Genomic DNA, 14,008 nt, shown 5'->3' with positions numbered 1-14,008 from the left:
AGCCGGTGCTCTCCGAGTAATTAGCACGAAGCCGCCGGTAGAGAAAGTTGAAAATAGTCCAGGAGACTGAATTACCCACTTTAATCAATACCAGTGCAAATAGCCTTGGGGGCTTTTCGTACTTGTACCATATTTCCTCTTTATCTTGAACATCGTAATGCCGCTCGCTTTATCAGAAACGATAAGCTGGCCCGGACCTGTTAGAATTTTAATCATAATTTGAACGCGAGTTTCGGAGAGGTACGTGCGCGGACGTTGTTACTTTTCGACCGCGAAAATTTTACGAGAAACCGAAAGCTTCTTGGTTAATTACAGCATATTAATTGAGGTCACAACACGAAATTCTTGATCGTACAATTAGCTTAACCCTGGATTACTAAAGTGTCAGAAAAACTGAGGCCATTGATGAAAATACGCCAAAATGCTATTTTGAGAAAATCAACTTTAAAGTTTTCATTAGTGAATACCTTAACGAAAAGTAATGCAATTAAAACCAATTTTTTTTAAAGCTATAGTAACGTGTCCTTCAAACGTTCGGAAAACAGAAGTCATGATTTAAAAATAGTATGTTTTTGTGACAAGTTTAAAAAAATTGGATTTTGTGCTCTTCTTCCATAAATGGGATACAATCGTAAAAAATGGTCTTTTCTTTGTTTGCTTAATCAAATACAGTTACTTATTAAGTTTACAATCTTCCATATATTTTTTAAATAAAGAATACGAAATTGAATAGAAAAATAAACAAAAAATTTGATTTTTTAAAGAAGACCTATTCTATAAGTTGGTATTTATAATTTTTAAGATATCGACATCAGATTTTTGGTTATAACGTGTATAATACAAAAAGTAGAATGTTTTGAAGTTTACGTTTTTCATTTATATTCTTTTTATACGTTATCTTTTTTAAACCGGTTACTGGTCATTTCAGCGGCGGGTAGTTAAAATAAACGGTCCTTAAGGTAGTACTTCTCAGAAAAAAACAGGTTCTTAAAATAAAAATTCAGACGTTATAGGATTAAGTTGAAAAGTTTAAGTCATCGGTAATAAAAAGAAGTTCCTTCATTTCCTAATATCAAGGTTCTTATTATCCGATAATTTTACGAGCTGGGTCAAACAATTTATTAATCACTTTCAATTGTTTGATGACTTCCCCCTGTGTACACTGAGATAAAGTTTCAAGCTAGATTATGAGACTCGGAGTGATTATCAGAGACGATGGGATTCTCGTTAGCGAAGAGAGGCTGCGAGCGATACTTCTAGCGGCGAGCGACCGCCAAAGAACCGCTTTCGCAATTTTCCCGTTAATTGCCGAATTTCGTGGAGATTGGGACCGTGAGCTAGTAAGCGTGGTAAATCAATTAGCCGGCAGTGATGTAACTTCCATTCCATCTATTTTCACGAGCTACGTCGCGTCATAACGACTCCGCTTCCTTGGCAAGGGGTTCGAAATTCTTCGAAGACGTTTGGACCGTATTCGTTTCCGAGAATGAAATCGACTCGACTGATAAGAAATTGAAAAACCGAATTACCTTCGCGAACCTGATTTTGATATTGTTAGGAATAAATGGAGAATGTAACTAGTTATTTCCGGTAGGTGATGTAACCTAATTATACTAATTTAATTTCCTCCGGTTCGTAATAACGAAAAAATTTAATTACCACGGTTTGGAATAAAAGCTGCGAGCATATGTCTGAATAGAGCTGTTAAAGTTACATGCGGTCGTACATGCACACATTTTCATTACAGTTTTTACTTACATTTTACGACTAATTTGAACGGTGTAAAGTTTATTATGGATCGAAAAATATCTACCATGTAAATTTGGTTGTAAATCATTAATCCTTTAGCATTAGAAATGTAATATTAGTTATTTGAAGTTTGAAGATAAAAGGAAAACGAAGTTGAATAGAAGAGACCAATGATAATGATAATGTGTAGTATTTACTGCAAATCAAACTAAGGTATAATATGAAGAAGAAGGAAAAAGCAATCCCACTGAAATCAAAATGTTACTAAAAATATGCCAATTAGTCCCTGGAGAGATCGAAAAAGGGAAATAGAAGCTGAGGAAAATACTAATTAAGGCACTTGCATGTTTCTGCAACAAAACATTATAGTTCAATTATTATCAGAAAAATTTTATTGTCGATAGAATTATTCTGGTAATAAACCCAGCGTATTGTAAATAATTCTAATGTAGTGTATGTTGAAGTAAATTATTATTTAAAATTTACATTTTCATTTGAGTTAATCACACACGTGCAATTAAGTTGTATGTTCTCGTATATATCATAATGTACTGAAGTATGAAAAAATTATCTGCGAAAACCAATCTGAACACATACCCTCGACAAGAAGAACAAAAATCTGTCAGATTGCCCCCATTTTTATGACTTGAAAGTTAAAAATGAAATATGAATTGTACGTTGGACGTAACTCACGCATAAATTAATATATTTATAATTAAATACTGTTACTAGAAACGGAATCTGTAGATAGAATGAATGTGTATGCAAACTTCTATTTGCACGGCTTACTTTATATTAACCATAACCAAGGAAAACATTACACGATTTATCACAATATCTAATAAATTAACACTTCCACTGTCACTATATTGTTTCGAAAACATTACTCACAGACCACATTGGGTTTCTATAACTCTATTCAGTAGAAGATTCTTTTCTTCATTAGATATTAAAAAGGCTGAAAACACAGTCAATGAATACTATAACGCATAATAAAATACACTTATCCTTCACCTAATAAAGTATGCTGACTCTGAAATTGAAGCGTCACATAAATGGGCAAAAAAGTAAGCTTTTAATTCTCTATTAAGAATATACATATAGGGTGGACCACGAAACGTAATCTGCTTAGATTATTCTACTGCTACCGGTTCGATTGAAATTTTTTTTTGCTGTACCACATTTTTTGTCAACAATTCTTTTTCCAGAGTTTTCAAGGTCACCTTCAGTTTTCTTTAGAATTCATTTACGACCATGTTTTAACGGATACTGCGACAAATTCTGCAGGTAACATAACAAATAATTATTTATCTTGTAAACGAAAGAAAAATTAAGTAAATATCAATTACTTTAATTAAAACGATGTTCAAAATGGTGTCTAACAGCTGCAATATGTATAACTTACTTCTATTTATTACGTCTGCACTGATAATTAAGTATGCAAACAAATTTTCAATCGAACAGCTAGCAGTAGAATAATCTAATTTGATCACGTTTCACGGTCCACCATGTTTATTGAACAAATACTAAAGTTTTAAGTCGACGTTGAAAAATAATAAAAATAAAACAAATCGAACAATCTGTAATCTTTTTGTCCCCTACAATGTGACATTTGTAGCAAACGTGTTAACAGAAAAATGAACGAAATTTCATAGCCTCCATTAAGTTTCTATTTCATTCTACCTGACGCGTTCACGTTTGCTAGAAACACGTTAAATCCGCAGTCCAGTAACACGACACCACCACCAGGAAAATCACAATAAACCCCAGTTATTAACCAACCGACCGTATCCCAATTTAAACCTTTCGCGTGGCGAGAAAATATTGCTCCGTAATACTCATTAGTCGTTCTAAATGGGAATAAAGGAAAGTGCGACCGAGTGGAGCGTGTGCGGTCTACGGTCACCGCGACAATCATCCCTCCCCTTGTATCATACCGCAGCTCCCCGTCCCGCGGTCCCTTCGGTTCCGACCCCTGTTTGATTAAAACTCCCCGGTTACGAGGTAGAAATTACATTTTAATTATACATGGTTAATCAGCGTATGCTTTACCCCAGGCGGACACGGCCATCCCGCTATTTCCAGTTTAATGGACCTGCATAATCTACGGGCCTCGGTGCCCGAATTTTCTAGCGCCGCCCCAGACACCTCGAAGTTGGCTTACAAGAACGACGTAGTCGATTGTTGAATTTGCGGCATTGACGATTCGTTTCGAAAAAGGCCAGGCATATTTCATCGATACCGTTCACAGGCGTTCAGCATATTCCTTTTTCTCGCGAGCTTCGTGGTTGTCGCGCATTCGTCCCGATGACGGCATCCTCTGGATGATGGATCGAGCAAAATGTATTCGTGACGTTCCACCAGTCACGACAGCTCCCTTTATTCTTTTCTCCGTTTCACCAATGTCTTTGTCCGTTTCCACCGACCGCAAATCCCACCGATGAAATATCGTACGCACAATGTGTAATCGGCGATCACCTAGTATCGCGAAGATGAACGCCTTTGGTACGGATCCAACCGAAATTGAATATCGATCGAATTAACGTCGGGATCAACAGGATCCCGATCCCTGGGAAACGTTATATGTTAGGCTGCTTTGATAACTCGGTTTACGGTAAGCCAGCTGCCGAACACCGATTTTGCTATCTGCCGTCTAATCTCAGTCTAAGTAATCTCTTTGGTTATCAGCTTCCATTATGGTCCGCTGGGTTGTAGACGGATTTCGGCCGCCCACTGATTAACCTTGCGTCACGAAATCTGTCGCGAGAGGGCCCATCCCCCGCGTGCCATGGGGCGAGTTAAGGGACGGCGGACAGTGGGAAAACAAAAGTCTACTGCTAAGAAGAACGGTTTAATAGTGGATACATCCGAACAGTCAACATTACTGTAATTCGTGAACTCTTCTAAAAGATCGTTAGAATATTACATCAGCGGATTTTCTACGATTTTTTGCAATTTTTATTGGAATTTGAGAAAATTATATAATTGATGAATTTGTACATTTTTGAAATGATGTCATTTTCAATGATTTTATAGAAATAGATTGTATTACCATCGAAATCGTTCCGTCTTCAAAGGGTTAACACTTGAATCGACAACACCAGCATTTTCCTAGTTGCGTGTTTGGATATGTCGCAATCTGTTACTAACTCCCTTTACTATTAAGATTCTTCTGTCAACAATTCTTGTTTACTAACATCTTCCTGAAAACTTTACTTACAATTAGACAGAGTTAAGTATACATTCGGTAAACAAGATCTCGTAAACGACTAACTCTCAATTTATCGTGCCTGACCATATTTTTCGTGTTTTCCGACGTTCCTAGGCTTCAGTTATAACCTAGTATTTTCGTTTCCTCTTATTATTTCTTTCCTTTCTTTAATTTCGTTAAGCCTACTTGAACAATCACGACAGATTACAGTGAGTCATCAATTATTAGAGCCACCTGCATTAAATTGACGATTTTACAATTTTAAGTGCATTTTTTATAATTAGAGAAGCTACGTTAATTTTTCTCTGCATTTTTAGTTGACAACTGTTAATTAAAAATTATCCAGTGTAAAATCCTTGATATTGTGATTTTATTTCTACAGGAACACAAAAAAAGCATCTCTTTTTTACCGTGGCTCTAACAATTTTTATCACTAGACTACTATGCATTTTTAATATACAGGATTATCGAGAACTCAGTACCTACTGTAAGATACACAGTAAAAATTGTTTTTACTTTAGTTAGGACCGCACAGAATCATTAACAATGAGAACAAATACTTCTTGGATTCCAATTTTCGTAAACTAGTCCACAAAAATCTACATATATTTGCATAAAAACCCACCGCCTATTGATCACATTTTGTAGTTCCTGCGCCATTACTATATCTAACAGTAATAGAGAAAGGATAACGTAAACAGGAAATGTGTAATCGCGAGCTGAATTTCGAAAATTCGACAACTTTTCGCCAATATGTCCTCCTATGTAAAATCGTAAAGGTTCCAGAAAAACGCTCCATTTTCTCTTGTTGTACAGAATGGAGGAACACGACAGCAAGCATGCGAGAAAATTATGCATTTCGGAATTGCAGGGTAAAGTCTCCTCCGACCGGGAAGAATTATGTCACTGTTGTGTGTAGCGCGCGCAAACCGACGGCATACACGTGAGCGAAATAAAAAATTCGTAGACCGGCATGTTTAAAGCGGGCGTGTCGGCCAGTCATATTCGTGAAGCGTTTACTAACGAACCACAGTTTCACCGAACCCGCACAATATTTGCCATTTAGTTGCGTCCTATCTGTTGCGAATCCGCGAGTAAAATGCCCTCGAAAAAAATCCGTGGCCTTGTGATCCATCGCAAAGATTAAACGCAAAATTGCCTCTTTTCTAAAATTGAGAAAAAATTGGATGGAAGTGTGAAAAATGACCGAGCTTTTCAGGAAATAATGGGATATTGGTAATTGATTATAGCTTTCCAATCGATCGCTTTCGGTTGACAGGCGTAATGACAGAAACTTAATATGATACTGGAAAATATTACTGTAGTAATAACACCATTCATCCAAGTTGATGGAGGGAAAAGTATATTGTATCTGAAGCCTTTAAGTCCGTATATACAGGGTGACCCATTTTAATCTTCTGAGACAAATATCTCGGAAGATATGGAAAGTACAGAAAAATGTTTTAAACGGAAGTTGTAGAATATCGAGGAGGGACAAACCGTATTGGCATTCATTTGACACTGCAATGATCTTGAAAATCCCTGTAAAGATCGCAAAATACCTTTATGTCTTCACTGTAAGAACCCACAGAGCTCATTTTGAACAGTTTGTTAGTTCAACAGTTATGATTTGTTGAAAATACGTTGACACTATATTTCAAACAGCTGTAGAATCAACAATTTTAAAAATGTTAAAAAATCCTTAAAGATACGTTTGTATATGACTACAGATTACAATATGTATATGGAAGTGTCAACAAAATCCGAAATGTTACTCCAAAAAGTGTCCGATTTCGCGTAGAATGATCCATAAATATGATCAAAGGGACGCTTCGGATAAAAATGGACTCCCCTAAAGTCTAAAAGCAGCACCAACCAGGTACGGAAAAATTCTTAGAATCGAGCAAGGTTACTAAACATCCCTTGTTAGTTTAACATGTAGAATCAACCCTATGAAAGCGTCCCACATTTTCATTAACACCCTACATATTATTCGAATAAAACTGTGCCCAACTGTGCTTGAAATAAGCAATAAGACAATTGATTTTACATTGATTTACATTACTATAATTAACCCTTTGCCTTGCCTTAGAACATCGGGGCAGACTCGTGGTGACGAAATCAAAATGGATTCAACAAACAGAAATATTATTCGTTTTCTTTTAGTGAAAGTGAAATACTAATTTGCTGATATTAATATTTAACTTAAGAATTGCTTTTGTTTCTAAGGTTTACTATTACTATTGACGATTAAGTAATTCTAGAGACTGCAAACATCAAGAAAATCATAGGGCAAGGGGTTAATCAAGACATCCAACGATTCCTTCTAGAAAGATCATCGATTGCGTGCGCACGACCAGGGGTTTCATTAGCGTTATTTTCAAGCGAACACGTTCCTGCGAGTCGATTCAATGATCTCCAGGCAACTTTAAAAATATTTTCCAATTGAGCTGGCACAGAGAAAGAAAGAGAGAGGGAGAGCGCGCAACAGAGTAAGCCCTCCACTCGAAAGAGTTTCATAAAACGAAACCCGTAGTTTCTCGATAAGTATGCTGGTCGAGTATACCTTCCACCAACCTCGAAGAGCTTTTTCCGCTCGGGATGAAGCTACGAAGCGGCTTTTGTTAACAAGCCGTCAGTCTTAATCCAGTTCATTCGTTGGCTCAGACTTCTGGGACGTCGGATGTTTCCGGCTGGGTGGTAACGCCACCTTCGATGATCGACAGCGATGTCGGGCTTTATTTAATTTCCACGCTCGCAATCCGCTAGCATATTGCCGGGAACACGCGAAAATATGCCATGAAAAGAATCGATTCCTCGTTATATACCTACTTCGTTGTTGAATTGTTTGCCTCATCCGAGGAAAAAACATCATTTCGTGCTTTTGTTCCCTTTTTTTTCTACATTTCAGGTTTCCATTTGTTTCTCTGTAATCGTGTCAGCCACGTCGTAACGAGACGATGCTTTGAGAATATTGTGTTGTATATGAAATGGGCGAACTAGTAACTGGTATATTTAACGTTATGAATTGAAGTTACTATTATAGTTTCTTTCATCGTTGAAATGTTACACAGGGTACTCTACCCGTTTCGAGGTACAATCTAGTATAATAGTAAAATCAATTATGATAAACACTAAAGTTAAGTAACATAGAAAACTAATCTTACAATTAGTTAAATTCGGTCATTTCCTCCTTGCGTATTAACACGCTAACTGCATCTTTTTGGTATTTTCTAAAAAATCTTTTTTTTTCGTAAAATCAAAAATAGTCCTTTCAAGACTACTTAATACATTGTTTAACATATTTTTTTCTGACTTTATAAGCAATATGTTTACTCGCGATTAATAACGGCATTAGTAGTCACAGTAACACTGTTTTTCTAATGCTTGGATGCCATTTAAAGAAGGTTCGTACTGCCGATCGTGAGGAAATGTTTAAAATAGGTACCGTCACTAAAGTGATAAAGTAAGCGTCTACTGTAGTCAAATGCAGTTAGCGGGTTAAAAGATAGACATTTAAGCCGAATTCATAAATAAGTTTCATGAAGATACAAGTTCTTGCTAAAAAATTCCGTTTAGCGATGGTAACATCAGGCAAAAATATGGCAGGTAAAATTATCTTTGAAGAGTCATCTTCAAATTTAGTATAATAATTATGAAATGAATATACGAAACATGAATGTAAAATGTGTATTTACATGAAAAATGTAATAATAAACCATGATTTGATGTGCAGCAATTTAATAGAAGGACAGAATTAATATGCACATTTTGTGCAAGGAAATCTATCGGGGTCGTGAAATAAATGTGTGAATATTAATGTAAATATTGATGTTTGTGGACTAATATACAGAAACTGGGGTCAAACAGAAATTAGTTTTACTTATTACAGATCAGGTTAATAATCAAATAACATGCTCTTTAAAGTTTTCTAGTCTTTTTACCAGATTGATAATGTTGTTTTTAGGCTATCATGTGTAACGATAAATTCATAAGAGTATTATTTTACCTGAATGTTTATGAAATTGAATACTAGACGTACCAACATGTTTTGAGTGAAATTTTGTAGTAATTTACAGAAAATTCGAATCTCTATATTATCTTAATAATATTTATTTTTTTTTGTCCATTATTTTACGTAATTTTGACTAAACAACAGTATGGTATTTAATTATAGTATATTATTAAATCCATATTGGAGTACACATTGATACATTAGAGATATAAAGTATTCAGTAACATAAAAATGAAATCGTGAGAGAAAAACTCAATATTTTCAGTAATTTTGTCTTTTCACAACAAACAGTAAATAATTTTATTGTTTTAAGAACTTTTACTGCGAATAAAATAGACTTTCGAAGTAGCTGATCGATAAAATAATTATTAGGACGACATAAATAATTTATACTGTACACATTTAATGGTTAAGTTTCGGAAAAGGGCAAGAGCGGACCGAATTGCATTACCGATTCTGAAACTTCTTTGACAGACAAGAGTATATAGTCAAGGAGAAGTTTCCTGTGCACTCAAAAGCATGGGTTTGGAAAAGGGAAACTTTAAGTGTGCTGTTTTATAGCCTGCAGTCTTACGAGTTAGATTTAAGGGAATCAGTTTGTGAAGGATCAGCGAGAGTATGGATTTAGGGAAAGTTAGTTTCGAGTAGAAATGACGAGAAAGATGGAGTTACGTGTGTTGTTCAAGAAAAAAGTGTCGTGGCTGTACTTGTCTTCCAGTTTTCTGTTTAATATTTGCCTGTGATTTTACAGAATATTTCATTATGTGTAAAATAATTTTTAAAAATTTTATAAATATATACATAGATTTTGTGTATTGATATTTACAAGTGACTCTAAATCGAAAGTTTGAAACCACTTGAAGTATTATATCTTTTTATGGAACAAATGTTACTGCCACAAAGGGACTGAATATTTCAATAAGTTTTCTAAGGGTGTAGAACGTAACTATTTAACAATTATTTTATGACTGTATCGTATTACCAAAACAGAACCTTACGTATTTATTATTTAATAATAATATTTGATAACCTAGTTTATTGCCACTAATTCGTGGAAACTATTACCTAAGACAAAGGTCATATATTTTATAATTATCATTACAGTCATTATCACCTCGAATGATTTTCGTATCTTCAATGGAACTTCCTATATATGAATAAATGTAGTTCACAGAAGTGAAACAAAGCTCCTAATTTATATTTCAAATAATTAAAATTCTTGGGAGAAGAAACAAAAAACTACTCAAAACAAAGATTGTACATTGCAGCCACTAGGCTTATTGATACGCTGCATAGCTTCTGGAATGTTTTCAATAAAAACAGGACTAGGTATTATTATCTTACGCACATGCCAATTTATAAAAACTATATCATTCGTTTCGTTTTCTTCGCATAGAACAACAGAACTGTCCACTTATATTTAATACTTACCTTCCAGACTGATTTTTTTACAGATATACTTACGCGTATCAAAACGAACAATGTCTATGTACAACGAACAAATCAATGAATTTTATTTAACAACTCACGTCTGTCGATGAACCGAAAATTCCCGAAAAAGCCGGAGCCAGTCGTATTCGATGGAAGTCCCTGGGTGTGAAGTTCCAAAATAAGCGTAGATCTCGAACTGTACAATATTTGCGGGATGTCACGTAGTTCACCGCAAAGTACACCAGACCATGGAGTGTACTCGGAAACACCGGTGGTCTCCAAATGTAGAAACACTTTTACAAAATCGCCCCCCATGCAACTGGAACATAAATTGGGAGGGAGCTGTTAACACCTTCGTATAAGATTATTCGTAATAATTTCGAATAAAGTTTTTATTGTGATTGTAGCTTAATAACACACTTTTATTTAATTCCTTCTTTCGTAAATTAATGTAGAAAATGTAAGTTTGCGTAAATGTTCACACCTAAGCCTCATAAGTATACTGTTTTGTACGTCACAAATAGTCATATATTTGCAAAAAACAATTTTGTAGGACATCATTTCGTAACATTTTTATACATTGAAAATCATTTTCCATATGAAAAGTAGATTTGTTTTTGCATGATATATCAACCATGCACTTTTCATAAATAATTCAGAATAAACCACGTTCATGCTTGGATAAATAAATTGTAACTGCGGGAAATTGTCCCAAGTTTGACGCAAAGCGGTTATTACACTTTGAATGATTTTTATTAATTCCAACGCATTTCCAGGCGTGACAAAGGTTCGCTGATACAAAACGCAAATATGTAGTTTACGAATAAATGTAAAATTTAACGTGATGTAACGTCCAACCCGACAAATCCCTTTGTAAAACGATGTATTATACATTCGGAAGAGAAAATAACGGCGAAAAGTGCACGGATAGAGATCAAAGCCGAGATGATACCTTGTTTCGCGGCCCCAGGAAATCTTGGAATGCCTAAATGGTGTGATTTACTTTCTCCGCGAATATATCGCAGAACTGTTTCCAGAATAAGGGCAGAAGTATCGAGGGAACTGATCTCTCGTGTTATTCAACCGTTTCTCAGATTTACAAATCTCCAAATCAGTCGTTTTCTAATATAGGAACAGATTACCTTACTTTTATCCGGGAATAATACGATTCCAAATAAGAAAATTACACTTCTGTTCCTTTAATATAGCTAAACTATAAGAACTGAATATAACAGAACTGAATGTAATATTCATTAATTTTGTATGTACAACTTTATATCGAAAATTTAAGGATGTAGTACATATCGTTTATTTGTACTTCACCAATTTATTATTCTATTTTTAATTTCTTATATAACAATAATATTTATTGAAATATTTAGACACACAACAAGAAGTAGTGTTAAAATATACTTACAGAAGTAGGTCTCATATATGTTATTAACTTTTACTTCGAATAATAGTGAAGTAACCATTACAATGTCATAGTCAAGAGAGGAGGCACTTCATAAATTTAATTAGTGTGTAATATTCACAATATTGAAGTAGGTACGGTGAACTACACTTTTGTAACACATATTAAATTCCTTGAATAGTTCCTTCTTTGTACAATTCCAGTCACTGTGTTCATGAGTGAAATAGATAACTTTATTGCTCGTTTATTCAGTAGCTTTTATTATTATTTTGTATTCTGTATTATGTATTTTACTGTTATATGTATTTGTAATTTTGGATGGACAATCCAAATTTACATTGGAAAGTCGTACGACGGACAGTCCGTGATATTGACAAATCACGGACAATCATATCCAACTTGAGAATTAAGGACAAATGTTTATGGAGGTGCTGGTGACAAATTTCTTTATTAGTTTATAACTTTTTTTTGAAGGGTGTACATAGGAAAATTTTAGTTGGACAAATGTGGACAAATCGTGGACAAACGAATACTCTTTGTTTTTCATACAATTTTGCATTTGGAGGTGATGACTTTACAGATCTCGTATTTTGTCGTATATCATGTTTTAAAAAGTTTTTGTGAATATCTTAGAAACTAAAGCCGAGCGGCAGTGACATGTATAGGAAAAAGTTGTTCAGAATTATGACCTTGATAACATATTTCAAGGTCATTGAAAATAGTGTTGTAATAATTACCGTTATCAGTTTTCAGTAATATTTAAGACTTACTATCCTTTAGAATTAACTAACATTAAACTAATTCCAGTATCGTTTGATATGTTGCTACTCTTTCAATGAATTCCATTTTTGGGGAACCGTTCCATCATTGATACGCTTTTTATGCTTTACGCCATCCCGCTGAATGGTATACGAAAGTTTAGAACGTGAAAACGTTGCTGACATTTGTCATTGGCAAAAAACCAATCTGCGATGTACGAGTCGAACTCTGTCATTCATCTGGACTTACAATACGTCAATCACTGGTAACAATGGTAGCAGGACGCAATTTTATAATTCCAAAATTCAAAATTAAACTATACCTTCAAGCTTTTGGTGGAAGATATGAGTAAATTGAGAATGTCAAAATACTATAGAATTTCTAAAATAAAAAACTCAAATCAAAAAAGATATTGAACTGAATAAACATTCAGGACATCCTAAATATTGCCTATTGAGCTCTAATATCCTTTAAATTATATTTATTTAAAACTTCGAATAATTTTGTATTGCTCATAACGTTTACTTGACATTCGATAAGGATCCTAGTACATACGTACGGACGTGAAGGTACACTCCAGCTCATACATATTAAAACACCCACCACGCGAAGAAAATGTAAGATGGCATAAAAACTATATATGTATACGTGTACCTACCATCAAATTTTCTCCTTAACATTATTTTAAGCATAGGATTTTTCATATGAATATATACAACATTTTTCCAAGCCCCTTTATTAATTTATCGGTTTCTATTCGCATTTATTTTTCTATTAGGTAAGTGTCCTAATAATTATGAGCGTTGTTTTTAGGATTCAGAACCTCAAACAGGTACACCAGTTGCATCCAAGAGGCAAATACCGTGATGGAGGACAGGTTAATATCAGCGTACCCGGGCTTTTCGACGCCAACGTACGCGATCTGGCATATCTGAACTCATGGTCCTGTGATACTTGCAGGCTAATTAACTAATTAGTCCTGGCAGGGAAACGGAACAGGTGTTCGTAAGTCCAACTGTACACAGATTAGTCGAGTCATGTGCTTAGGGAGCATTTCCGATCCGGCGTTAAAGCGAGTACAATGTCGAAATTAACACGGATTATGAAGGAACGTTGGAGCTCTCGAAGCCAGTCGTAGTCGCGAAAACTATTTGTTAGCTCGTTAACGATACACAACGATGCATTTGCAGCCGTTAAACGTGTGACTTCTAGAAGACATTCATTAGCCCAGGGTTTATCCCCGGGGCAAGCAACTTAAATCCTTAAACTTCGCGAAATATCAAATTATAATCTGGAATTGTCGCGAGGTAAATTATTTGCCCCCCTCCCCCACCCCTCCCCTCGAATGGTCGCCGCGAATGCGCTAATTACACACCACCCGGCAGCTTTGGTCGAAATTTACCGAGACTTTAATGATCCCGTTACGCAA

The 14,008-nt window shown here is 35.1% G+C and overlaps 1 protein-coding gene across 1 annotated transcript in view; it reads right to left on the bottom strand.

Annotated features, from left to right (window-relative positions):
• The window catches only part of LOC107190522 (cubilin-like), a 242,546-nt gene that overhangs the window by 93,099 nt on the left and 135,439 nt on the right, over positions 1-14,008 (bottom strand). The window contains exon 3 of the mRNA XM_015579331.1: positions 10,505-10,725. Coding sequence (XP_015434817.1) covers positions 10,505-10,725 — 221 coding nt within the window. The remainder of the gene's footprint in view (positions 1-10,504; positions 10,726-14,008) is intronic.

This window comes from Dufourea novaeangliae, unplaced genomic scaffold (genome assembly GCF_001272555.1).
Source record: "Dufourea novaeangliae isolate 0120121106 unplaced genomic scaffold, ASM127255v1 scaffold187, whole genome shotgun sequence".
Lineage (NCBI taxonomy): Eukaryota > Metazoa > Arthropoda > Insecta > Hymenoptera > Halictidae > Dufourea > Dufourea novaeangliae.
The sequence above is the reverse complement of the archived record's forward strand: the minus strand, read 5'-3'. Positions and strand labels throughout refer to the sequence as shown.